Source organism: Antrostomus carolinensis, unplaced genomic scaffold, assembly GCF_000700745.2.
Source record: "Antrostomus carolinensis isolate BGI_N321 unplaced genomic scaffold, ASM70074v2 scaffold9904, whole genome shotgun sequence".
Taxonomy (NCBI): Eukaryota; Metazoa; Chordata; class Aves; order Caprimulgiformes; family Caprimulgidae; genus Antrostomus; species Antrostomus carolinensis.
This window is the reverse complement of record NW_010310196.1, coordinates 30,863-58,643: the sequence shown is the minus strand read 5'-3', so window position 1 is coordinate 58,643 and position 27,781 is coordinate 30,863. Positions and strand designations below refer to the sequence as shown.

General features: G+C 42.9%; 1 protein-coding gene across 1 annotated transcript in view; it reads left to right on the top strand.

The window, feature by feature from the left end:
- BRSK2 (BR serine/threonine kinase 2) overlaps nt 1-27,781 on the top strand; it is a 163,662-nt gene that overhangs the window by 108,905 nt on the left and 26,976 nt on the right. Inside the window, exons 11-17 of the mRNA XM_029084586.1 lie at nt 704-801; nt 5,705-5,855; nt 9,669-9,734; nt 13,717-13,740; nt 19,396-19,456; nt 23,745-23,952; nt 25,089-25,137. Coding sequence (XP_028940419.1) covers nt 704-801; nt 5,705-5,855; nt 9,669-9,734; nt 13,717-13,740; nt 19,396-19,456; nt 23,745-23,952; nt 25,089-25,137 — 657 coding nt within the window. The remainder of the gene's footprint in view (nt 1-703; nt 802-5,704; nt 5,856-9,668; nt 9,735-13,716; nt 13,741-19,395; nt 19,457-23,744; nt 23,953-25,088; nt 25,138-27,781) is intronic.

Genomic DNA, 27,781 nt, shown 5'->3' with positions numbered 1-27,781 from the left:
GGTGTCCACGGGCTGGGATGCTGATAAACCTGGAGAGAGGCAGAGATCATTTTAACATGTCTCTCTCACTGGGAGGGACCAGTAGCAACTTCTCACCCTCTGGCTGCTCATTGACCAGTGAGGTGGTGGGACCCACCACTGAGCCTTTCTTGCGCCGTGTGTCAGAAGCTCACAGCCTGACCAGCGATGGAGGCACGGTGCTGTCTCTTCCCCTGCTGCCAGGCAAGGTCACTTCATGAAAAGATGGGCCGTGCAGTCCAGATGGGAGGCAGCATTGCTGTTATTTCTGTTGGATATGCCTTTGTTGGCAAGTTTTTATTTACTTCAAGCTTACACCTGAGAGCCTGTGTTATTTCCTGAGGTGTTAAGAGGGACACATTGTAGAAGGAGCACTTAGAGTCTGAGGAGACCTGTCTTGCTACCATTCTCGGTATGGATTTCCCGTAGACACGTTACCTCACCTGTCCTGTGCCTCTGTTCTGTGTGTATAACATGGGAATTGTGTTTCCTTTTCTCACTAGCTGCTTGTTGGAGACAGCGAGGTTCTCAAAAGCTTTGTGGGTTGTGTATCTAGCTGGCAGCTACATGACAATTTCCAGCTTGTTTAGAATATCTGTAACTGTTTGATGAGAAAGGTTTATCTACATGCTGGTGGTTTTTTCTCTTCAAATTTAAACTTTTTTTTTTCTTTTTTTTTTTTCAGAGAAAACCAAGAGAAAATGATTTATTTTCTTCTGCTTGACCGGAAGGAGAGGTATCCTAGTCATGAAGATGAGGATCTTCCCCCTAGAAATGAAATAGGTACTACAGATATGACCTTTGTCACCATGAACCCATCTTAACTGGTTCCTCTTCACCATTTTGTGATTTTATTGTGGTTTTGTTTGGTTTTTTTTTTCAATATATACCCAAACCCAGCATCACTGTTACCTTCCCACTGAAACAGTGTACAGCATTGGTGAGAATCCTCAGCCTGAGGCAGGCAGGCAGGTCTGTTCTCTGGTGAATCTCAAAGGCTCCTTATTTCAGGACGTGTCTGTTGCACAGTGCAGAAACATCCCAGATGATCTTGAACCAGATCTTAAAAAATATCATGTGAACCCCCAAGCTGGCTCTGTGCAAGCAGATGAGGTTTAGAAGCAGTGTAGTCTAGTGGCAGAATTTTCTAACCCCATGAAGTGACAGAGGGACACTTTCTCTTTTCTGTGGGTAAATATATACACTGTTGAAAGTATGAAAAACTTACCTGTTTATAGTACATACCTCAACCACAGATGTTTTTAGACTATCTTAGAAAGATTTTAAAAGCTTAATATGCATTAAGATTATATATCTTATAAAGCTCTTGTGCTACTTTATTCCTGAAGAATTGTTCAATGGTATTTTAGGGTACTGCTGATCACCAAGGGCTAAACTGAACTAGACAGCAGGGAAAATACTTCCCTAAGGAGGGAACAACGTAAGTGACTCTTGCTGTGCAGAGTGACAAAGGTTGAACTGATAAAGGATTAGTCACTTCTATCAATGACCTGAAATAGCATTTTTACACAGGAGTGTTGTGATTTTCAGGTATTGTATTTCAGCACTTTGAAAGCTAGAAGCAAAGGGCTCTTTATTTTCACTGGAAAGCCTGGAATCTCCCGTGCCTATGGGGCAGCAGTAAATTGAACTGTAAGTTTGTTAACTCTTTGTTGAATTATTACCTTATCGAAGTTCCAGGCTCCAGGCCCCATAATTTGCTGGGAAATCTCTTTTATGGGAAAAGAGATGGAAATTCTTAGTTAACACAGCAATTTTTAAACTCTTACCTGGATGGAGCTACAGAGAGCATGTTAGCAGGGATCTTGATGAAGATGGGTAGATGTACCAGCTACAGGTCCTGTGGTCAAAAGCCCCTTGCTCAGTGTAGTTTGTCATCTAGCACTTTACTAATCAGCTTTTGGCTCAGACAGATTATCCTGCAATGTAAGGACACCATCATCTTGTTTTAGAAATGCTTTTGTCAGAAGAAAAGAAGCAAGGTGACTCTGGAATCTTCATATCCAGCATGTAAATGTGAATGCATAGTTATGCCCTAAATACGTCATAGATCTCTCTTCCACATGCCAAACTCTTTTCATGGTTTGAACTGAAATATTATGCTCCACTCTTGAATTTTTTTGTCCAAGGAGTGAAAATGTTCCTCAACAGGGAAACACTACTCTGAATGTATCATTGTGCCTCACTGGTACATTTTAGACTCTTTGAGCATTGTTCTTTGAGTGTTTGTAGGTTGTATTTCCTCTTCCACAGAGGGTTTCCCACCTCCTCTGTTCCCAGCAGTATCTCTGAGAACATGGGGCAAGGTTTAATTAAGAGCAATCATGCTTCTGATGAATATCTCATCATTAGCCATTAGCAATGGCCTTGCACAAACAGAGGAGAGCAGGGAAAAAGTAGCAGGATTAATAATAGCAGCTTGAAGAAACCACATTCATGAGAGTTGTGCATTGCCTGAGCTCTTGCCAAAAAAAAAGAAAAAGTGTATCTCAGAGTATTTTGCTTTTTCTTTGCATGTCAGGTCTCAGAAGGGATGGATGCAAATAAAAATATGGCTAACTCAGACTAACACTCTTTTCTGGCGTCCTTATTGTGGCCCTTCAAAGGGCCAAGGAAGGGCCACCTTCATGATCTTTCGAGTCCAGCTCCATTTTCCTTACTTGAAAACATAGAAATGAGAAATGTCTCAGTAAAATGAATTAATGTCAACTAATGTCTCCTTGAGGAAAAGGCTTTTGTGGGGTGGAGTTTCTTAATAAACCAGAGAACAAGAGATTGGGTCAGAATAGCTGTACAGGATATAGGTGCCTCATCCAAACTCAGAAGCTGAACCTTTATTTACCACCTTCCAGATGGATGCCTTTGTAACTGGATCATTACCTACACAATTCTCTGTTCCACCGTAAAAATCCTCAGGAATGGCTTCATTTTTCTGATGTGAAATAAAAGGAAAATGCATCCTCAAAGCTATCACAGATCCAGACTAGGACTTGATTATTTCTTTTTTGCCATGTGAAATATTTCCAGAGAGTCAAGAAGAGAAGGGCAAACACTGGAGATTTTCCTGTTTTTAATTCCTCTGCTTCTGAAAAATCTTCTGGTGCTTTTATATGACACCCCTTAAGTCTTTCTGGCAGGATGGCTCTGTATTTAACTATTTCTTTAGCATATCTAGACTTCAGATACCCTTATTAGAAGCTCAACCACATTCATGCAAGCTTCTGGATGTATTTTCCATCTAACTTGTGTGAATTGCTGTCGTTGAATTTATAGGTGTGTTTCACCACTTGCTCTTTTTGCTTAGTCTCTGTCTTTGGTAGTTTAAAATATAGATTGGAAATCAATATCTTCCATCATCCTGAGCAGCAAGGACTGATAGAAAAGAACCATTTAGCTTGTTAGTGAAACCCTTCTCCTCCTCACTTGTTCTGTTGATTCCCTCATGGTCCCTCTGGCTACTGTCCTTCTCTCAAGCTTTCAGAACACTGTTATTCAAGACTTTAGCTAATTCCTCTTCAAATTCCTTCTTCCCTGTCTTTTAATGTCCACCTTATATTTAACCTGTCCCTTTTGTAAGTGTCACTCAGCCAAGTTTCCATTTGCTAAAGTCTCCTCCTGTTTTCAATGTGCTTGGATCAAATTGCCTTTTAAAATACCTGTTTATAAAATGTTTTCCTTGCCTCTTTCCATCTTTCTTGTTTAAACTCTATTATTAACTAGCATTGATGCAGTCTGAGCTTACTCATCTCTATCCTCTCCATCCTTTTGACGTTAGCCCTTTTCTTCATCTTCCTTCTTCTTTTCCCTTTCTTTAAACTGCACTCTTCCACCTTCCTCTCTAATGCCTGATAGCACCCTGCAAAGCTTTTAGCAACTGTTGTTGATACCGAACGTAATTACATTGTCGCTGTGACTTGGCTCTGGTCACACTTCTGATACCAGGAGTTGTCCTGCGGGATGAATCCTTTCTCATTCTTTGAACTTGGTTGAAGAAGCAGGAGTTTGAAATGTCTAAACCTTGTCCCAGCTTACTTTTGACCACTTACACACGTGCAGCTGAAGTCACCCAGTATAACTGCTCTGTTAGGTTTATCTCCCTTTCTTTTTCCCTCAATTTCATGCCCTAAATATTTTTCCTAATCCCCTACTAGTATTTTCTGCTACCTTTTATTACATAGTTTGAAATGGAGCAAGATACAACTGCTTTTTCCTAATTAATTATTAACAGGACCATTATTACTATTAATACAAAAATACTTGTGTTATACAGTAATGGGGTCAGTTGTTATCACGAGCCCATTTGCATTTGAGCTGCCTTTGTTCATGCACATTGTTTCAAGAATAATCCCTGCCTTAAAAGGATCTTGTTCTAAAAAACATGATGTGAGAGAGAGAAGAGACAAGCAGTGGGGGGTGTGACGAGGGCAGGGTAATAAAAATAATACCATCAGCCTAGGCACTAGTGGTAGAATTGTCAAATGCAATATTTCTGGTTTTCCAAAGGAATCCTGGCAGAGGAGGAAGCCTTAGGGGCTGGGCACTGTGAGCTTCTTTCTAACTGCAGGGGTGAAGGATGCCTTTTTTTCCAGGTGGTCACTCTCCACTAAAATTAACAATATGTCTATAAATAGAGGCAGGGAACTGAAATAACGCAAGCAAAGAAAAGAAAATCCCTCTGTATTTTTTTTTCTTCTGCCTTTCTCCTTTTTACTGTTTTGATACCATGAGAGATGTTAGTAATAAACATCCCAGCAGGTCTGCATTTTGTTCCCTGCTTCACCATGAAGGGGTGTATGGTTTGGCAAGTCACTTTCTGCAATGCAGTTTGATATCTGAAGACTCTTTTCAGAGCTCTTTTAGGTGCTCCTCGGAACCTCAGTAGACGTTGGTCAGCACTTTTAGGCATTCATTGCCTTTAAATATCTCATTCTTCTACCTCAGTTTTCACTCTGGAAAGTGAAAGTTGCACTTCAATGCCTCACAGAAACGTTAGACAATAAAAAGTGTAAAGCACTTCAGTTGCTATAGCAGTAAAAGCTGTATGATGACCTCTGAGATAAATTTTAGTTGCTCTCATTGGAGATTCATCTCAGGTAGACAAGTATGTTTAATTTGTAATACTGAAAGAGTAAAAATATAAAAGCAGTGGGGAAAACCTGAGATCTCATCTAAAGGATATAAAAAAAAGAGTATGTTTTCAGAGGAGAATGCAATTCTGAGTTCAGAGTGTACTCGTGTCCCTGTGTCACATTTAATCTTAGCTAGCAGGGACATTGAAGGCAAGCTCTAGCAACTGGAGCACATACACAGGATCCCTAGATGGTTTGTACTCTGGCTAACAGCTTGTGCTGTAGCCCATGCTGGCATCCTGTTAGCAGCTTTGTAAAGTAATTTCTGCGAGCTATGCTATCGTTGTACCTTTATTTCACAGTGCCCGTGCATCCAGGGCAGTAGCAGAACTCCTTCTCTCTGCAGATGGATTGCAACTTCAGTCTTAATGTTTGCAAATTGGGAAGAAGGGATAGACTGCAAATGCACCCCTCCATCTTGAAGATACCTGTCTCTGTAGGGGAGGTGTGAGATTGTTGAGAGGGGATGTCACCAGCCTGTGTGAGGTAGGTCCCAGCCGAATTCAGCTGACAGCGTTTTCTTTGTGTTCACACAGATCCCCCCAGGAAGCGTGTGGACTCCCCGATGCTGAACAGACATGGGAAGCGGCGGCCGGAGAGGAAGTCGATGGAGGTTCTCAGCGTGACAGACGGCGGCTCCCCGGTCCCTGCTCGCAGAGCTATTGAAATGGCACAACATGGACAGAGGTGGGTCTCTCCTTTACGCAGGAGTCTTGCCTCTCTGGGTTTGCTACCCCCCCTTTTATGTTATACCTACAAAGGAGCTGTGGAGCTTTTCTATTCACACCAACACTCATTACAACTTCCAAGTACATTTGCAAGGTGATCTGACAGCCAGCAGCACTTCCACACACAGGACCAGAAGTCCTGCCAGGGGCTTAAAGGTTCTGTTTGCTCAAAGCTATTGTGCAGGAAACCACCACATCCTCTGGGCAGGATTCACCTCACCTCTTCTTAATTGTAGGCATTCAGTCTAGGCTTATGATACAGGCTGTCACTCTAGGCAGTGGGGACAGATGAGGGCTCTGAAAGGTCTCAGATACATATGTTCCTCTGTTCCAACAATCTCAGTGGGATAAATTGCCCTCAGGTTCTTCTTCTCTGTCTCCATAGCCCACAACAGGAATCTAGATGACTCTCTTGGATTCGGTTCCCAACTTTTGGGCACCCAAAGTTAAATGAGATGAAGCGCACCCTCCACGTATCAGAACAGTTTGAATCTGGAAAGCCCTGTTCAGGCATCTGTAGATTCCTCTAAAATGTGCTGTCAGAGCCAGCGTGCATCTGACCCACATAAATTAGCACATGCCTGTAAAGTGATGGCATCTGTATAATTTTGCCCCTTTTCTATCAAAGAAAGTGTCGATCTTGTGGAGAAACAGCAGAGGAAAATGGTGTCTCCTCAAGGCAGGTTCCGGGAGAGTGAGCGAGCTGTGGAAATTCACTTATGTGAACCATGGAAGTTGTTTCCTCAGTCTCTGACTAGCCTAGGGGAGGCATGTGCATTTGGATTCACACTTGCATAAATCAATTAATATAAAAGAACACTTCCCATACATGTGTGCTGATGATGCTGTAACTTTTGTTTCAGCTTTATGACACGATTTTTTTGTTCAGCCATTAAGATCTGCTCAAAAAGAGCCTGCTGTGCCCAGAAACTCCCTTTGATGACTGAGAACTGGGTGAAGAACGTGAAATAATTTCAGATCCAGAGGCCCCTAGAATTACTGGAAAGTTTTGCTGGCAACTGTTACAGTTCTGACTACAGTGAGGAAAAAGTGGTGGTTTCCAGAATCTGCTAGGACTTATTTCAGACTGGCTATGTGGCCTTGAGATACACTGCCATAAAGATTTTTCATCGTAGTGTAGGTTGGAAACCTGTCTTGAATATGTGGTTTGCTTTGATGAGAGGTCTGGGCAGAGGAAGTGTTCAGGACAGGGTATGCTCAGTGTTCCTCATGGGCCTCAAACACTGACACAACACTGACAAAACAGTTGCTCACACCTTACTCAGCTTGAAGTGTTTAATCTGGTACCTGGTAGATGCGTGGGCCATGAAGCTCCCCGAGCCAGAGTGAGGTGAATCACTTTCCCCCACCCCAAGTCTGCCTGTGAGTCCCACCACTCTGCAGCTGTTTACAGTAAGTGTCCAACTGGGTGGAACAAATAGGAGGTGTTAGATGGATCACAAAGTTTTCTGAAAGCTGAAACCTTCTCTTCCAGCTTTCAGCTTTGGCTTTGGATTCAAAAGTCTGAAGAGGCAAAGCTGTTTGTTGCTATCCAAAATATTTCTTTGGCTTTTAAATGTCTCACTCAATTCTGCATGTGAGGAAACAACTGACATCTAAAGATCTGAGATGAGTTCAGAGCAGAGACATATCCAGGCTACACAGCAGAAAAGAAGGGCTTTGGTTTAAGGAGGAATTGAAACCTGCCAGGCACCCAAGAGTTACAGGGCAATGCATACCACAGCTCAGGGCTGGACATAAAGGTGTGATTAAGGGTGGAGAAAGGGATGTAATAGCACCATGACTGATGATGATGGGCTTGGTAGCGCTTGTTTTGGAAGGGGTTAAAGGCAAGATGTTATTTTACTCTATGTGTGAGCTTCCATAATTCATCCCATCCACATCCACAGATGACAACAGCACATTTTCTGTTGCTGGCAGCACAGTTGTTTATAACGTGAACTGGCTTCATTAACGGACACCACTGCATGGGGATTGTCTGGGGACGATGCATTGCTGATGGGCCACCATCTGTCAGAACAGTCAGGAACAAAATGACAAGCACCTTCCACCAAGAGTGGGGGATTTTCAGTGGCTGGTTCCACGAAATGACCCACTGACAGTGGATTTTACAGCAGTAGGGGCTTAGATCCCAGGGGTGGGTGTTTTCTTAAGAATGACATTTTTTGGTCTCAACAGATAACTATTAGGAAGACAGGGAGGTGGACCATGGAAAGTGGTCTCCTGTTTAGACAGAGATGACTTTGGTAAACATCTGGGGACACAGAGCCATTGCTTCTTTCTTGAGCTGGAGGAGATACTGTTCTAACCAGCGGGCAGAACACACCCACGTGTCTTGTGATTAAGTCCTATTGTCCTCTTTCCCAGTGGTAAACAGATGTTTGCTTGCATACAGGGAATTTATGTTACAACCTCTGGTTTATGTGTCTGTGTGATGAACTGTACCTTTGGTAACCATGCGGGGACTCTACAAGTGTCTGTCTTGGCTTGTTCAAGGCCGTATCTTTCCACTGAGATTGGAAACTTGGCAGCCTTCAACCCTACAGGCTGTGCAAGTAGTAAGTGCAAAACACAGTCCTTCAGTGGCTTAGTTTTGGATAATGGAGATGGGGAACTCGGCACAAAGGCTGCTTGTTGAGCTTACAGACTCCTTGAAATGCTTGTGCTGACCTCTCCAAGTGTTCTCCATTGGGTCTTTGTATATGGCCAGTTAGTATGCACAAACACCAGCCACCCTTAAAGTGACGACAAAGTTTTAATTCTTGGTTTTCCCTGCTAGTTGCCAACTAAACAGGCTCGTTATTACATCTTAATTGCTTCTGCTGTTGTGGTATCCACATCTCAGACTATCTGGTATTTCACTGAAATGTCAAAAGAAAAGAGGTAGGTTCTGAGCTTAGTTTAACACCAGATAATTTGCCCCTTGTGCCAAAATCACACAGACTACGCAGAATTCCATGGGAGCTAGAATCCCTTGGGGATATGCCAGAAATTTTCAGCAGCTCTGCTTTGAGAGTCCAAAAACTGTTCAAAAATGGGCTTCATTAACTATTCATTTTCTTCAGGTTCTGGAAGTGGATAGCTTGCATGAAAGATCAGCTAACATTAGGAAGCAGTGTTCTGTGAAACAGTGAGGCATATTACCCATGAAACATATTACAGAAAGCTGCCCCTTTAGCAAAGAGCAGGGAATTGTGCTTCGGAGTTTCAGGGATTCAGACCCAGGATGATAAAGAAGAGCATTTCTGTATACACTGAGTACAGGGAGGAGAGTTGGGAGTCAGTGGTAATGGACCCTGCAAATTAGAATACAAAATGGATTACTGTGCCTCTAAGAGGCAATATGGTCTAGTTTTAACCTTTTCCCAGCTTGTGCTTAGTGTTGAGGTCTTCAAGAAAAGTCTGAGTAATGAGCTCTTTGCCATTTGTGCCTTCAGGCATGTTCTATTTTCCCTGGACAATGTAACGAAGTAGATGGTAACTGGGTTTGCAGTTGGATAAAGGAGAACAGGGTTTAGAAGTCTGTGGGGGGGAAGTAATCTTAGACCTCAGCAGTCGGGGGAGATAATGAACTTCAGTTCACTGTGTAGGCTTGAGCTATAGTTGGAAAGTAAAAGAAAGGTTTTTCAGAGCTTTGCTTAAAAGGGGAGGATGGGTTGGGGGAGCTGGGTGTCCAGCATTGCTTCAGGTGACTCTCTTTTATAAATGTCCACACTAGTAACTCTGTTTTCTCGCTTTGTTCCTGCCATAGTAAAACAATGTTCAGTAAAAGCCTGGATATCTCTGAAGCCAATCCCAAATTCAACAAAGAAGAAAGGTATAAACACTGACAATATGTTCCTCTCCTCTACCTCACTGCTGAGACCTTAAAGATGCAGTACTTACCTTCTCCGTGTGGGGACACAGCTCTTCTCTCTGTAGAGACAAACCAAGAGGGTGGGATATTTACAGCCCCACACTACCTAGATTTTTGTACAGCACCATTCATTTGAGGCTATCCCCATTGCAGCCTGTGACTGTACCAACCTTTTCCCCACTAAAATTTCATCCTACTGCTACTTCTGGTTCAGTTCTGCCATGAGTGAGGTTGCTGAAGGTAGATGTATTTGCTAAGAGTGCTTTGGGAAGGACTGGAATATAAAATACTAGGAAAGATCAGGGTGCTCCACTCACAGCACTAGAAACAGCAGCACAACTGAGTCAGTGACAACAGTGGTAGGAAACTGTAAATCCTGTCTGACAGAGCAAAATATGAGATTCTTGTAGGTAAGAGACAAACTCCTTAAGACTACCCAGGCCCCACCAGAGAACACAAGAGGAAAGGATGATCAGGGATGATAGAGTTTTTGGAATGTTGTTCCAATCTAGCAGTTTGAGTGGCAGATGGTGAAGAATAACAGAAAGGGTGACTCCAACTCTGAATAGAGGCACAATGAAAGACCTGCAGGCCACCAGATTTAGGGAGTTTTAAGTGGAGTCATGTGGGTCCATGAACAACATCAACAAAAAGTTTAGACTTTTGGAAACGTTTTTAGTGGATATGTTCCTAAAATTTGGGTCTCAGAGGAAGAGAATTTTTCTCTGACGTTCTCTGGCATCCCAATGGATAATTCTTCATCAAAATGTAATCCTTATACATTTGGGACAAACACTTAACTTACCCAAAGCTTAGGAGTGTTCCATATGATTCAAAAACGGGGAAGCAGTGGACTCCTTAAAGGAACCTATGGACTTGGCAGACCATTCTTCTTTCCATTTCCCCTTTAACAGAAACTTTTTTGTTTTAAGATAAATGTGGCCTTTAATCCTTAGGAGACTTGTAGGACGTGTGAGGGATAGCCCCTGTTTTGGCCTTTTCCAGGCTGAGGCAGTCCTTTGTGGGCAGTGTGTCAAGTCTTCAGCCTGCCACAGTGAACAACGTCGTGCATCAGCAGGAGAGTTTGTGCCTCACCCTCTTTAAGATGCCGAGATAGGAACAAGCATTGGACCCGAACTGTTAGAAACCTCTAAGCTTCAGAGCCATGAAGAAGGAGTGGGTTACACAGTCTTCAGTGGCTGGGCTTTCCTGGACTGTTACCATAGACATGGAAATTCCTGTTCCTTTCTGATTCCCCCTATTCAGAAGTTCTGTTCTTGAACGTGTGACACTTCTTGCATTAAAAGTTAGACTGAAACTGCTCTGAAGATGAGCTTTTCCACAATCATTAAAAGTCAGGTCCAGTAAGATAAGTGCAGAAATATTATCTGTGACAGGAGAAGAGGCTTTCAGCAGATGTTCCCAGCACCATTTGTTGTCCCTCTGTCCTTCTCTAGCAGCTGCTCCAGCTGCGTTAGGAGCAGAGGAAATGACCCTTCAGTAACGGCTGGGGGAATTTCTTAAATACACATGGGCATTTCATCTTCCCTCTCAAAGGTGACACTTTTCAGAGTACAGGAGGAGGTTAGAGCACCGCCTGAGATCACCCAGGGTCCTTCTCATTGAAGGTCCAGGCTGATATTTGGATGGATCACATTCACTGTGGTCTTATCTCCCTCCCACTTCTAAGAGTCAGGATGAAGGACCTCAGTGGTAGAAAGTGAGAGGACCTGGATTCTGGATCTGCCACATGAAAGGAAGGAGTAGGCAGCAAAGAGAACCCCAGCAAAATGGGGACAGCTAATCATGGTTGCCATTAAATTTTTGGCCAGTGTTTAATTATCCAACTTTATGATTTCTTTTTTAAAGGAATACTGCATCTTTAAGGGTCCCTTCCCTCTAGATGCACATGGTTGTCTTAGTAGCTGAGGCCACTGTCCCTTTCCTTTTCTTTTTCTTTCTTTCTGACTTTCACCCCCTCTTTCAGTGCTTCTCTTCTTCTGTATCTGGGTTGCTGCAGCTCCGTAGTTCACTTGCTTCAGTATTGTAGGAAATGCACTTGTCTGCGCTTCTGGGTCTATTGTGTCCTGGGATTGTTCATTTTTTTTTTTTAAACCTCATTTCCCTCTTCCTTTTTTCCCTGTTGTCAATTTGCTTTCCATTCTCTTTGTTAACCTCTTCAGTGCCTTCCCTGTTGGGAAATGACTTGAAAGAAAAATTAATCAACCTTCTTGCACCCATTCTATTTACATTTTAATATTCTGCATGTGTGAATATGGGTGTATTTTCTGTATAAATATACACACACACACACGTTCCAATATACAGTGGGTGTCAATTTGCTCTTCTCAGTTACATCACTGTAGATAGATTGGTACGGGTACGATTGAGGACAGCGTTTGTCCCTAAATATATACATATATATGGATTTCTATAAATATGAATTAGATACTGCCCAAATTTGCACTCCAGGCTGAAACACAAATGGAGTGTCACTCAAACACATGAAAAAGAACTTATGTAATGCTTCTTTCCACTTCTCTATCAACACGTAGCACAACAGCTTTTTCTTTCTATCCTATGTTTTAATTTTAACTTTCCTTAAGATGCTGCCTTGCATTGCACAGCCCAGCATTTGCAATGTTGATGTAAGCGGAAGCATGGCTAGTTGCACTGAGCAATAAACTGTGAAATCTACTGGGCATATATTAAATTTGGCATTTCTGTTGGTGACTGTCTCATGGAGAATGGATTTTCCTCGCCCAGCCAGAAGTAGCTCTGGCAGCTTGGGAGCCTGTTATTGAAAATTGAGAGGATGAGAGAGAGAGGAAGAGACAGAGAGGGGAAAAAAGTGGTGCACCCGACTTGAAAATAATTTGGCTTAATAACACACCAGATTATTTTTTTTTTCCTAATTCATCTTTGTTAATATGAAAAGGTGGTGAGACCTTCCTGAGTTTGCTTACCTGCACCCCTAAAAACTTAGTAACCTGACTATTCTTTTCAATTTTGAATGCTTTGGTTAGTAGTGAAAAATTAAGACTACTGAAGTTTTTGATTGTGGCTAGGCTTCAAAGTCAACATGCCGGAGATTCATTCTGCTTTTAGAGCTGCTGTTTCAGACTCTTTTCAGCACAGCAATGATTTATTCTCCATTCACATTTGAAAGATTTCCTTTGCAACCTTTAAGACCCAGAGACTGAATTTATTTTAAATGAAAAATGAGATCCTGGAGCCCAAGATGGCATCCACAGAGATAAGTGCTGGGTTGCTGAGCTGGTATGTTCTAGCTGATCTGAATTCCTGACTATAAGACCATCATGACTAATAAGCCAGTATCAAAGCAGATTCACAGCTTGAGCTGCAATCTTGTACCCTGGGCTCCCAAGCTGGCTCAGAAATGCATGCTTTAATAACCAATATGTTTCACAGTTCATTCGTGGCAAAAAAAAAACCCAAAGTACTTCTTACCAGGCCAGCTTGGGGGACAGAGGGACACGACACTGAGCGAACTGGGGACAAAAAGAACAATTTCCTTGAAAACAGTCTAATATAACTGTGCCTTATGTAAGAGGCAGAAAAGAAATGCAGCATGAGGTATGAATTCCATTGCTCTGCTGACTGCTTCGATTGGGATTGGGCTGGGGATTTTTTTTTTATAGCCTTAGTATGTCCCTCTCCATATCCCCCAGTGCCCAAGTTGGATGTTGGATGTGTCTGCAATATTGTGAGCAGGACAAAAGTGATTTTCGTGTAAATGAAACTGTCCCCCTAGTGTTCCTGGTCTCGGAAGACATAGGCACCGGTGCCAATGATTATGACCGTTCAGTTCTCCGAACAGTATTTCACTCTGCTTTTCCTACTCTTCTCTCCACCTGCCTCCACATCCCTCTCTCTCTCTCTTTCTCTCTCTCTCCCTCTCTCCTCACTTTCCCTTTCCGAGGATGGCGAGTGCTGATCCGTTGGGGTAAGCTCTAGTTTTGGATTATTCCTGTTGCGGGACCTGTTGTATCTTGTAGAGAAGCTTTTCATTTGCACTTTCCCAATACAGTCCAGGCTGATACACTGCAGTGAACAAGGCTTTACAGCAGGGAGAGAGAGAGAGAGAGATGTGGGCAGGAGCATTTTGGGTGCTTTTGTGTGTGTTTGCGTGCTTTTACGTTGGAGTCACGCTCCATGTAATTTAATTTGGGGTTCTTTGTTTTTCTCGTTTGTCTCTATGTTTCAATATCTGTGGGCACAGAGAATTATCCTCAGACACTGTGCAGGTACCAGGACACCTTCTGCAAATGAAACCCCCTTCTCCATTTAATTTTGATCCTAATTTATCCTTTTTTCTTCTTTTTTTTTTTTTTTTTTTAAGACGAAGCTGAATCTCGTCCGTGTTATTAAAAAAATGCTGGGTATTCCCTCTCCTTTTTAGAATGTTTTCTTAAGAGGTGAACAGATGGCCCTAGAGACAGATATATCTTCAAAGCTCTTTATTTTCAATAAAGAGGATATAGGTACAACTAGGAATGCAGTCATGCTTCAAATTAACGTTCCATTTATAAATACTTCACAGAAGGAGAATATTTTATTAAGAAATTATTTAATAAAAACATTGCAGTAGATCACTACAGACTACAGCAAAAGCTTATTGAGGGGGTGCGTATTGAAAAAGCCAATTAGCACCAGTAACATTTACTTCTCATGTTTGCAGCATGCTTTACTATTTATTAATTCTTTCTAAACCATTTATAAATGGAGTTTTAGTATAATTGGCCAATTAAGGAAGGTTTAAGGTGCTGTTTAACGTCACCCTCTGTGTGCGCTGGAAGAAAGAAGAGGTGTGTTACCAACACCTGCTCTCCTTTCTCTGTACTCTTGGTAAGGTTTAATCTTAGGAGCAGTTACTACCACGAGTAGACCTTCTGACTTAAGCATAAGTATTCCCAGGAAGAGGTGTTAGCGTTAGTGTTATTTTCACTGTTGGGACTGTAAGACAGTGAAGCATCTCTTCATATTCCCTAGATCAGGGAGAAAGGAAGCACAGTTTGTATCTTTTGGACACCCAAGAGTGATGGTGATGAAATATTGTACCACACAATGGCTGACTGCTCACCTATTGCTTGTTAATTCAGATAATTTTCAGAGATCTCATCCCCTGAAATACAGTTTAGAATATTTCATTTGATTTGAGTGAGCAAGCCAAGAGTAGTATCAAATTCCACTCGATTTGTGCTTGAAGCGAGTAAGAGGTTGGCTGGATATTTTGGGAATGACTCTCAAAACTACACATGGAGTCAAACCAATTCAACCTTTCCAAGGCATTTCACCCAGGGACACAGGTGTGATGCTTCACTGCACACTGCATGCATGCTGCAGGCTCCCCTGCTTGGAAGCGTGGCTCCAGCTTGGCCAGCTAAGAGGCTGCATTCAGCATCCTGGTTAAACTCTGCTATGAAAGCAAGTTCTGCTGGGACTGCAACAAGGTACCAAACTCCCCTTTGATTGTAAGAAAAATTTCTATTAGATGACTATTCAAAGAAACAAATGCCAAATGTGACCCAGTGTTTAACGCTGGCTGTGAAGCCGTTGTGCTCTCCTGGTGTGAACTAGCAGATGGGCTGTTTGAAGCTCTTGGAGATGCACCTGAGTGAAGGGCTGTCTGGAGGTGCTCTCTAGCTGTCCTGCATGTGTGGTACAGTTACCAGGTCAGCTGTGCTTCTCCTTCATGTATTTCTCTCTGCCTACACCTGAGCAGGGTGAGGCTTCAGCCCTTCACCTCTTAACAGCTCTCAAGAAATTCTGCAGTTCTCTGAAACCAGCTGGAAACTGGATCCCAGCTCCTCAGTTTCACCAGTAAGAGACCACTGGTCTGACATGAATTGGGCCCTGCATGGCTTCCCCTTTGACAGCAGCTGGCTAAAATGAGTAAAAATTTACTTTAAAACAAAGGACCTTTTAACTTTGATGCTTTGAAATGTCAAATAGATTGAATAAGGTATAAAGCCATCTACAAACTACAGCCCACACATGCACATTTTGTTTCAGTCCCTGGCCTCTTTCTTTCATAGCTCAGATGTCTCCAGATCATTTTCAGCCTGTGAGATGGGAGGAGAAGCTGCCATGATCTCAGTGCCCACCTCAGGTTTAGAATGCCCCCTGCATCTTCCCCCTCCTAAGCCTTGGGTCTTAGCTCCCTTATGGGTTGGGGTTTTTTTTTTTTAAATTCCAGGCTTGACAAAACATCTATATCACTTTGGAAAGGACTAAAAAAAATCTCTTCTTGTGTTTCTAAATCCGGCAGTTGTGTTTGAGGGAACGCTTTTTATCTGTGCAGCTGCATTAATTTTTCTGCTTGTATTTTCAAGAACTTCCATTGATTTAGTGCTCGAGCATAGAGCCACGCAAAACACAGAGGAAAATGAGTCACACGCGACATTCGTAGCTTCCTAGATTGTTGCATTGAGTATTAAGTTATTGGAATAATTATAGATTTAAGACTTCCAATGACATTTAGTACATGTAGAGACTCTTAGGAGGTTACTCACTAATAGATATTTCCCCCTAAATAAACTTATTTCATAGCCACAGAGATCAGATGATGTCATATTTTTCTCCTCTTTCCACACAAGATCATCCAGGATCTGCCATACTCATGTGCTGCCTACAGGGCCTCACACTTTCATTTTTCTGGTGAGAGGGATACAAATTTCACTTCTCTCTGTTCTTTCATCACAGCATTTCAGCATAATGCAACATTTTCATTACTTTCTTTTGGCCCTGTCCCAGTTCTGTCCACCTGACTCTCAGATACAGGAGCAGTGCATGTGTTGGGTTTTTTTAAAAAAAAAAATGAATTCTGGCATTTCCCAGCTAAGATGATCTTGATGGGAGGGACAAATCTGTCATTTTTGCTTGTTAGTGTTTTTGTACTGGAGTCTTGAACCTGCCGCTGTACTGAGTTTTTCCAGCCAGCTTGGGAACAGTGTCTCATTTATAAAGGTAAATTAGAATCATAGAACCATAGAATGGTTTGGATTGGAAGGGACCTTAAAGCTCATCCAGTCCCAACCCCCCTGCCAGCAGCAGGGACACCTTCCACTAGACCAGGTTGCTCAAAGCCTCATCCAGCCTGGCCTTCAACACTTCCAGGGAGGGGGCATCTACAACTTCCTTGGGCAACCTGTCCCAAATTAAGGGAGATTAATTAAACTGAAGAAGATGCAGGGAATCTCTCATCAGTCTGGGTGTCATATCCCATACCAGCACTCTCTTGTAAAGGGGGAAAGTTTTGAAAATGTACAGTACTCTATTCACCCCACAATGAAAATTAACCCAGGATTCTTTAAACTCTTTCTGCTGCTCTTATATATGATTTCCAGTGTGGACAAACTAAAACTTGCTCTAGGGCTTACTTTACTTCCTAGGGATTTTGCATGTAAATCAGCAGCAGAAAGGAAGCTGGTTCGATAGCAATCATGTGGCTACTGAATGCATTTCCAGGAGGACTTCACACTAACTCTCTCTTCTGTCCCCTGCCTCAGGCTCCTAGGCTGGATGAAAGCACAGTACACAGCAACTCTTTTTCAAATGTTCCTTCCAATAAAGAACTGGGAGTTGGGAGGTGGGGCCTGCCAGGTTTTGCCCTCCACGCGTGTGATTGTTTTTGTAAAAAAAAAATAGGAGGCAATGGGGTTGGGGAGGGGAGAATTCAGGACTGTTGGAAACACCTGATTGCAAAGAGGAAATAGCAGATTGGAACTTTTAATCAAGTACCCTGGATTTCAGGTGAGTGTCAGAGAGGATTAGCCGACCACAACCATCATGAGTTGGTGGGAACAGCTCCTAGTGGGAGTTTAACTCCTGAGGAGGTGTTTAACTGCATCTCTGGGCACCTAAATGCCTTCTACATTTGTCTAAGATAATCTATAGGCTCCTCTTGTAATTTATGGCTTGGAAGAAGCTTTTCCTGATGACTCATACAAGGAAGATTTTAACTAAATGGACTTCCCATATGCACAACCCATCTGTGTTGCACTCAGCTACTTCAGTTAGAGAAGCACATAAAACAGCCTTTTAAAAGCAGAGCAGACGGTTCTCCCCTTAAAATTACTTTGCATAAACCTTTATGGGTGTCCTAGATCTTGATGGTACAAATTTAGGTTTCATCTAGTGCAAAAGAATGCCAAGACTGAGCTTCTAGTTTTTGACTGCTGTACTATGATGGGCTGACTGCAGCAGGGTACAAGGAAAAATGTGAGATGTTTCTGCATAGAATGAGCACCCCAGATTTTCATGGGGCAAATTTAGATTTAATCTGGTAAAAAATCATGTCGAGGCTGGGTTTCTGGGTTTCACCTACTTACTGTGATGGACTGCAAGTCTGTCAATGAGACTGCAATGAGAGATAAAGAAAACCATCAGTGAGTAGTTTCTGCAGAGGGTAGAACAGGACCTGCTATTGCGTTCAGTTGTAGCTTGCTCTTGCCTTGGAAATATTTCCTCTTTTGCAGTTCACATATTTTTTAATAATTCTACTACTCTACTCTTATTTAGTGATCTTTGTCTGTGAGACCATTTTAGAAACTGATTTTTTTTTTGTTTTCTTCTATAACAGTAGAAGAGAGTAAACTGAGACAGTTTATGGTTTAAATTTGTTTTATATTCTCTTATGTATGAGCTGACATTAACTATCTGACCTATATAAATTTTAGAGATATATATATATATGTGTACTCATAGACACATGGCCGTTACTGTAGGTGCAACATTGGTAGGTTTGCCATACTGATATGTTGCATGGTAGTTGTTGAACAACTAGGTTCTTAGCCAGTCCTCTCCTTTAAGGTGTTTCAGTCTTCAAGACAATTTTCTATTTGAAAAGCATAGAAGGCAGCTGTCTCTGGGGCTTACTCCTTTACAGACACAGGGAAGGGGGCACTTGGGCTGTTATCTTGGTGTTAGTAAAGTCATCAACAACAGCAGGAACCTGTTATCCATGGAGAAGACCTGGCTTGTTTAATGCAACAGTAGGAAATCTTACTGGAGAGCAGAGATGTGAAATCCATCAGTGAGAAGCTGGAAAGGGTTAAGCCAATGTGAGCTTTGATTTCGGTGGGAAGTCATCACATAGGAAACGATTGTGTGCCTGGGTGATGGAGACTTGGGGTTTTTTTCCTTAATATCTGGAAGAATCCCCTACCTTTGTACCTTGTACACATGGTGCTTTTCCATGTTGCTGATGACAGAGAGGGTCTCACTCTGTGCCCACCAGCACCGTGCAGAAGAGTTTTCAGCACCAACATGAATGTCTTGAGAGTCCTTTTTGAATTCAGCAGTTCAGCTTGCGCAGGTCAGATGTAGTAGCTTCCATGTGCTTGATGATGAAAAAGAAGATAGCAACTCCTTTAATGACAAGGGATTCTAGTATCGTCCCTGAGCAACAGCATTTCTTTCTTTTGAGGGTGGGACAACTGAAAAATGTGGCAGTAGTGAAAGGCAGGAGTCATGTGCTTCGCCAGTGACAGCCTCCCTCCTCCTCCTCACTTCATGCCTGTGCCTGTGGTGGCTGGTGTTCAGGGTTATTACTTGTCCAAGTTTTCTGAGGGCTGTTTTCCTTATTGTATCCATTCAGGTCTCGGTCAATCAGCGGAGCGTCGTCTGGGCTCTCCACCAGTCCTCTCAGCAGTCCAAGGGTAAGTGGTGCTGCTTCAAGATCTGTTGGTCCAATTCACTCACACATGCTTGATGCTTTTCGACATCTGTTGCTGCAGAGCTGTGGCTCTTAGCTGGGATGTTTTGTTTTTTCCTTGGCAGCTTGTAAATTTTCATGGGTGGTGAGGGAAATATTATTTACAAATGCAAGCAGAGAATTTCTCCTACGTGTTCCCTGCACAGCTAGCAGGGATCTCACTGTGGTCCTACCCTTTTTCAGTCTCCTCAGCACATAGAGTAACATCGCTGTGACTAACCACGGCCACATCCAGCTGAGGTCTGTGTATGGAGTGGTTTCAGACCAAATACCAGGAACCATTTCACAGATACCTTCAACCAGGTCACGGTAGAGCACCAAGCCATGCTGTTACAACTGGCTTGATTCTCTTTGCCTTGGAATAGCTTGTCTTAGAAGGTCAAAGAAAAGAAATTGTACAAATTTGAGGGCTAGCACATTTAAAAGGAAAGTAAGAAGTTGACTAATTAAGATGGGAAAAGAACACTCAAACCCCTATAAATAAGGTACATTCACATGCCCTTATTCACCATATAGTCAACTGAATACCCATATTCAACTGGTACCCATACTCAACTGGTACCCATCTCAGTACCAAACATACTTGTTGGTACATCTGTTGCAGAGTTACTACAGTTTCTACAGTTACTACAGTTTTCTTCCCTCTCCTTGGTAACTTCTTTAAGGGTAAGAGTGAGTATTCTTAGTGTCCAACAAGGTCAGCTTAGTCACTTCAAGAACAAAATCCAGACCTCATCAGGAAGCCTGTAGAGCTGTGGCAACCCACGTTACCTCATTGTCTGGCCCAGAGGCTTTGGAGAGTTTTTACATACTTTTCATGACTTCATGAGAAGAAGCCATCCTCCATTGGAAATGGATGTGTTCCATGTGTTAGTGTATGGACACATCTATGCATCTGCTCTTCGCCATATGAAGACAACATCAATATTACAAGTATTTAAGATTATAACTCCCCAGTAACGTTGTGTGTAATTCCTGTCCATAAAAACACAGCGTCTGAAACAAAGTCTGGGTTCCTATCAATTGTTACCCTGCTTTGCAACTGCCATAAATGTGTTTGTGGTCTCCTCTGTGTCTTTAACATGCCAGGAACCAGTGAAGATCCATTTCTTTGTTTCTGCTGGGGGTCCTGGATGTCAGTGGAACAAAGCAGAGGTTTGAGAACTCTGCTGCCACTGCAAAGGGCACTGAAAAAGAGCACGGAAAGAGTTTTGTGCACAAAATAAGCATAAAGTGCAGCAAACCTAAATCTTGATCTCATTAATTGATCTCTTGGGATCAATTTCTGACATCTCAGTAGGACTACATCAAAGAATAAGGATGACAAGATCTGTTCATAGTTGCAGTATCTCACCATTATTTCTTAATAGGCAGTTGATTAAGTAGTCTTCAAAAGGATTTAGCAACCAGATGGCATTTTCAGCAGATCATAACGATACTAAGGAAGGTTAAATTTGACGATTAAAAGGAAATGTTGGAATAAAAATAATTTTTCTTAAGTGTCCTTACCTCTTCTTCTAATAGCACCTTAGATTACTGAAAGAGAACGTACTTTAAAAAGCAAATGCACATTTTACTGTACGTGCTGCTTAGGTTCAGTTCTGTGAGGAACTGAATTCTACAGCAACTAAGAGTTTTTAAATCTCACAAGATGTTGTTAATGGGTGTTCCCCATTGCACCAGCTGAAATATAGACCTAATCTTGTTCTTTATTTCATTATTAAAAATCCAGTAATTAAGGGTGCCCCTTCAGATTCTGAATGGCTTAAGTGGGAATTGAATTTGACTTTATTTCTTTCAAATTTGTTTCTCAAACTGTCGTATGTACGAGGTACAAAAATTGCAAGGAAACATTTGCAATCAACAGTCTTTGACTTTTATCAGTTGTTTTCATTTGCAAATGGTTAATAGTCAGATGCTGATAGTGACTTCCATAAATGAACCACTTTCCTCATCTTTTCCCCTTCCTTTCTCATTGCTGATCAGAATTTACCAACATGGCAGACTTCAGTTTAACTTTACAATCCTAATAATAATACAGAAGTTTTGATGTAATGATTTTCTTTTAATTTCGGTGGCCTAAGTTCTTTAAAGTAATTACAAAACTTTGATGCAAACAATTTTAGGAATTAAGTCTTAAATACTAAAAAAATTCTGCATTTTTTAAAAATATGGCAACATTGTGGTAATCCATCAAACCCAGAAAGTGAACTCACTAGTGAGTGTGCTTACCTGGGACTGAGGCATGGTTACGTGTACATGGTATGTCTGGACAGTGCTTGATTACAACTTTTAGGTGTTAAGAATGGATAATAATAATAATAATAATAATAATAATAATGGTGATAAATAATTTATAATAGGTAATAATTTCTAGAAATCAGAGTCTGAGTGCAGACCAAAGCTAAAGATCTTGAGCAGTGATTTCTATTTTCACAGTTCTGCCAGCACTTGTAATCTAAGGTGTTAACAGCAATGTTTTGTAAGGAGATTTGTTTTGTTTTAAATGTGATTTTTAGCTTGCTAATATCCCTTTAAAAGGCTTCTATCCTCCCAAGTCCGTGTATTGCTGTTTGCTGTCAACATATGGTTTCCCAAAATGCCTCTAAACATGCATAAGTATTCTTGTTTGGGAGAGAAAAAAAAATAATCATAATTCCTTGTTGATAACTCAGCGATGGATTATGAACTTTAGTTGTCTTTTTCTTTTTAAACTTACAAAACAATGGCTCCTGCCACCCCCTCCATAGAATTGGGACTTAATGGCAAATATTGCTGGGACTTTATGACAGAAATTCCAATTATCAAACTGCCCCTCGATGCGATGAGGGATGTTGCGGGAGAAGCATAAAGTCTGCTGGGAAGTGTCATCTCTTCCCAGATAAACCAGTTTGCCAGGCCTCTTTGAAGTTTTTGCTGTCGCTGTTTACAACTCAAACACCAACCTGAGCTGCTCTTTTTTCTCATGGTGGTGTGTGCTCTGAAGCCTCCAAGTGAACGCTGAGCGGTGGAACCTTCCAGGCCAGGGGAGGGGAGCAGATCCCCACACGGCATCCCTCTCCCTCTCCCCTCTTTCTGCAAAGGGTGGTGGCAACTGGGATGTCCGTTAGCCAGAGTCAGGGGTCAAGAGGAAGGGAAGAGGTTCTGACTGGTGTGTGCAGTACCTGTGTGTATCACCTGCCGCTCCGTCTGTATCACACACCTGTTTGGAGTTCCATCTCTCTGCTGGGTTTGCATATGGGCACTTGGAGCTGAACGAGGTGGTCCCATTCTTGGCACATCTCAATTTGTCTGTGGCTTGAGTGGTTCTTCTTTCCCTTTCCTCACCTCCCTACAGCATCGTGCTTCTCTCACTGCAGGGCAATCAGAACAATCCCAGAGAGATGGCATTTCTCTCTTCTTTTTTTCTTGGTTACTTTCTTTCATTTTGGTTTTTTTTGGTTTTATTTTTTACTTTTCTTTTGGTTCACTTTTCTTTCTGTTGTTTTCTTTTGCTGACACATGGTTGGTTAATATGATGAAGCCTGTTATGACACTGTTGTTCTTGCTGCTGCCGCTGCTGCTGTTGTTGATTATGCTGTGTTCCCAGCTAACTGCATGTCTTTTTGTTTTTGTTTGTTTTTTTGTTTGTTTGTTCGTTTTTGTTTCTTTGCAAAATCTCCCACCCCCCTCCAACCCCCCACTACCCCTTCACCTCCCATCTCTTGTGTCTCCTTGTGACATGGTGCATCTTTGTGACTCGGATGGATTTTCCTTTCTCTGCTCGCCCGCTCTATGCGTATTTCACTGTTGTTGATGTGCATGGACACTCTGCGTCTGTCTCGTAGCCTATCAGAAAGTTCTTCATCCCCCCTCAGACCTCCGACCTCCCTTTCTCTCCCCGACCCCAAGTCTCCTTGGACCCTGATGCTTGTAGGAACGCCTCCAGGCCTGGACATGTACTCCAACCAAAGCCAACACTTCAGCCCAACCCAAAGACGCAGACTTTGCCATCCAAGAGCAAATTGGCTGAAAAACCACTCCAGTCTACTAAATCCAACCCACTCCCCACCAGCAATACCAGCGCCCCCTCCTCCCAGAACAGCCCTGTGCAGAACGCTCAGGGCCGCTCGCCCGCTGCCGGCTTTAACCCACAGCTGGCCGTTCCTAAAGTGCAGACCAACCCTATGTCTCCTGTTAGATTGCTCCCTTCTAGTACTGACCCAAGCACCAAATCTATCCCCATCATACAGGTCACCCCTCACCCCTCTCCAAGGGGAAGTCCCCTCCCTACCCCCAAGGGGACACCTGTCCATACGCCAAAGGAGAGCCCAGCAGGCACACCCAACCCAACACCACCATCCAGCCCCAGCATTGGAGGAATGCCATGGAGGACACGGCTCAACTCTATCAAGAATAGTTTCCTGGGGTCTCCTCGCTTCCATCGCCGGAAATTGCAAGGTGAGTACTCACTTGAATGTCCAGGGGGGTTCTGATTTGGGCAGGCATTTGATACCACTGTGTGGCTCTGCAAATTCCATGTTCTGAGGACTGAATATTGGTGCTGAAAATGAGAGTGGTGGCATCAGCCAGCCCTGACCCAAAGCACATGCGAGCAGGCTCCTTCGTGCCACTGCACCTGCTCCAGCAGCATCTCCTGAGCCCTCTTCACACTCGAACCATAACAGCTCTTACTGTCCCTATTGTGGCACTTGGAACACAAGAAAATTTTCTCTTCAGCTTCTCGGCTTGTTTTGTCAGCAAACCCAGAGCTCTGCCATTCCCCCTGTGGCTCTGCTCCCCTGCCTCTCTGTAGCCACAGGCTGAGCTTTCTGCTGAAAAAGAGAGCCAGTGGCAACAGGCTGAAATTGTCCTTCTGAAGCACAGCTTGTTTGATCTTGGCGAATGTTTTTTTTACCTCCTTTTGTAATTGGTGTAAAAATCTCCTTAATACAGGCAGTGGTTTCATATTTGCTGGCCTGTTTCAGTTTTCAGAGCCTCTAGAGTGTTGAGATGTGCAAAATTTTCTTCTTCAAGCTCCAGGTGGCTTTTTGCATTCAGGCAGAGGGCACCCAAAGTCACATACATGCATTTTCCTCGGATGTCAGCAGCAGTTATCCCAACAGCCTGTGGTTTTACAGGGTACTGGGGTGTGATCCCATGGGAAAGGAGGATTACAGCCATGGAAGAGTGAGATTTTGAACTGTGGTGGGCAAGGACATTGTGTCTGAGATGGTCAGAGAACTGTGGGGAACTGCAGCAGTGACTGAGAGCATCCAGCTGGGCTTTGAAGCAATTGTAGAGCAATCAGACTGGCACGGTGTTTGGGTCTGAACTAGAAACGCCAGCGCGAGATTACATAATGATTTAAGGAAGGGCAGGGTGAGCCTTGAAATGCAGTGTTTGATTAGATACAGTGACCCAGAGACATCTGACCAGTGTTCAAATGTCAGAACTAGCCTGCACAGTCAGTGGGCAAATGCGAGAGGTTTTAATGCCGGATTTGTTTCATTGGTGTACAAGCAGAAAATGGAAGGTGTACTGAATCATCAATTTCTTTTCTCCCTCCCTCTCTTTGGCTGTGTGTGCACGGGCAGTACCTACACCAGAGGAGATGTCTAATTTAACCCCGGAATCATCCCCAGAGTAAGTAATTTGCCAGTACACTACTTTTTTTCCACCACATACCAATGTCATTTTCTTGCCTCAGTGCCATAGGGTGGGTTATTCTCATTCTGGATCGGGGTCTGACTGTAACCTGTTATCCTGTGAGTGGGATGGATGTGGAATGGTTCTTCTGCTAAGGACCATGGATAAAATCTGTACCTCAGTAATGGCAGAGGGGTCAGCAGGTGATGAAGCAGTTTCCCAGTAAGCACCTCATTTTAGAATCATAGAATCACAGATGGTTTGGGTTGAAGGGACCTTACAAGGCCTCCAGTGCAACCCCCTGCAGTGAGCAGGGACATCTTCAACCAGACCAGGTTGCTGAGAGCCCCGTCCAACCTGACCTTGAATGTTTCCATGGATGGGGCTTCTACCACCTCTCTGGGCAACCTGGGCCAGTGTTTCACCACCCTCATTGTAAAAAATTTCTTCCTTACATCTAGTCTGAATCTCCCCTCTTTGAGTTTAAAACCATCACCCCTTGTCCTAGTGCAACAGGCCCTGCTAAAAAGTCCTTCCCCATCTTTCTTATAGGCCCCTTTCAGTATTGAAAGGCCGCTAGAAGGTCTACCCAACGCCTTCCCTTTGAGCGGCCCCAACTCTCTCAGCCTGTCCTCACAGCAGAGCTGCTCCAGCCCTCTGATCACTTTTATGGCCTCCTCTGTGCCCACTCCAAGAGGTCCTGTCTTTCCTCTGCATCCCAGAACTGGAGGCAGCACTGCAGGTGGGGTCTCACCAGAGCAGAGCAGAAGGGCAGAATCCCCTCCCTTGACCTGCTGGTCATGCTTCTGATGCAGCCCAGGAGATGGTTATTGGCCTCCTGGGCTGCAAGTGCACATTGCCAGCTCATGTCCACCAGCACCCCCAAGTCCTCCTCTGCAGGGCTTCATCCCCCAGCCTGTACTGATACTGGGGATTGCCCTGACCCAGCTGCAGGACCTTGCACTTGGCCTTGTTGAACCTCATGAGGTTCAGGTGGGCCCACTGCTCACTTTTCTCAAGGCTTGCTGAATTTAATAGGTTTGTACCATGTTCCTTCTCCCTTCTTTCATTTGATTGCCAAGCAGATCGCTCTTGGGAAGCGGAGAGGATGATCACTGGCTTATCCTGGTGCTAACTGTGCACTAAAAAGTCTTCCTCTTAGTACAGGAGAGTTTGCACCCTCAGGATAACATCCAGAAGCCTCTGCTAAGATAATTCAGAGGAATCTTTGGCTGCGATAGTAAACAGTGTTAATTCTGGGCAGCAGCACTGGAACATGCAGAAGCTGTTTCATATTCACCAGCCTCGTTCCTAAAAGTCAGCGTAGATTTCAGCTATTTCACTGCAGAAATGTGCGTCACTGCGTGGCAGGTTTGGAAGCCCCTGCCAGAGAGTGAGTGCTGCTCCCAACACTTCCTAATATATGCAACAGATGCCAAATTATTCCTTTTTATTTTCACAGCTTGTGTTTTTGCACCCAGTGCCCATAGACTTACCCTGCCAACCAAGGCAATTTGGTTTTTTGTCAAGATACTCGTGTGAAATATTCATGAGTCGTAGGTGGAAATTTTGGACCCCAAGTTTTGTAATTGGTGACAGTGGTATTGCCTTTACAACTTTCCCCAGACCTGGCAGTTATCTGGTACAAGATGGGTGCTCTTTATCTCATGCTGCAGAATGGAAAGGGATAAAGACTTCAGGAGAGGGACAAGTAGGGACTTGTAAAGGTTAGTAAAAAAATCCAGGAAAAAAAATGGAATAAATTGTGTTTTCAACACTTTGGAGCATTTACTAATAGAGAAGCACAAGAGAATTTCATCAAATGAACACATCCTTATCAAATAAATATATGATACTCTCATCTCAAATGTTTTTAAGGTTGTTAAAGCAGAAAACCATCAGAATTAAATTTCTCCTCTCCCTTTCTCTTCATGCATGTATGTTGGTGGAAGTTTTTTTCTGTTAATTTATTGCCTTCTCTGCTTCCCACTCACTCTTTAAAAGCTGGTATAGAGAAGTAGTGCCTGTCATTTGAGGCAGTTTGGATGCAAGTCAAAGCCTAAGGCCCTTTTTTTCTTTTTCTATATAATTGCCAAATTAATGAGTTCAATTGGGCTGCACCCTGCAGTAAACATAATAAAAGTAATAAAAAATAATGAACTGGATTCTATTTTAATGGTAGATGTCTTTGTTGCTCAGTGCCCACTTCCACGTCTTTTTTTTTTTTTTCCTAGTATTTTCTTCCTTTCTGTAAGAAATAAGATACCTTTATCAAGAGCTGCATTGACCCCAAGGGTTGAGTGATAAAAATACATGTCCTTGCTCTGGTTCAGCATTCTTTAATGACTGCCATTCATTTAACAAACCTGATGATTAGGTAATACACTTTGACATGTCTGGGTAATGCTATTCTTTCTCAATATGAACAAGTCCTAGAAAATGTGTTAAGGATGACATTTCAAGAGACATAGCTCCAGCTGCTTTAAACCAGCTCTAAACCTCTGTTTGCTTGAGTAGAAATGCTGTTATTTCTGCCAAGCAGGTAAACCTCTGGAGGTTACAGAGCCACACGCTCAGGGACAGGCAGGGAAGCCAGTGAGGCTCTCCAGAAGGCAATGCAGTCAGACACTCCCCAAGTAGG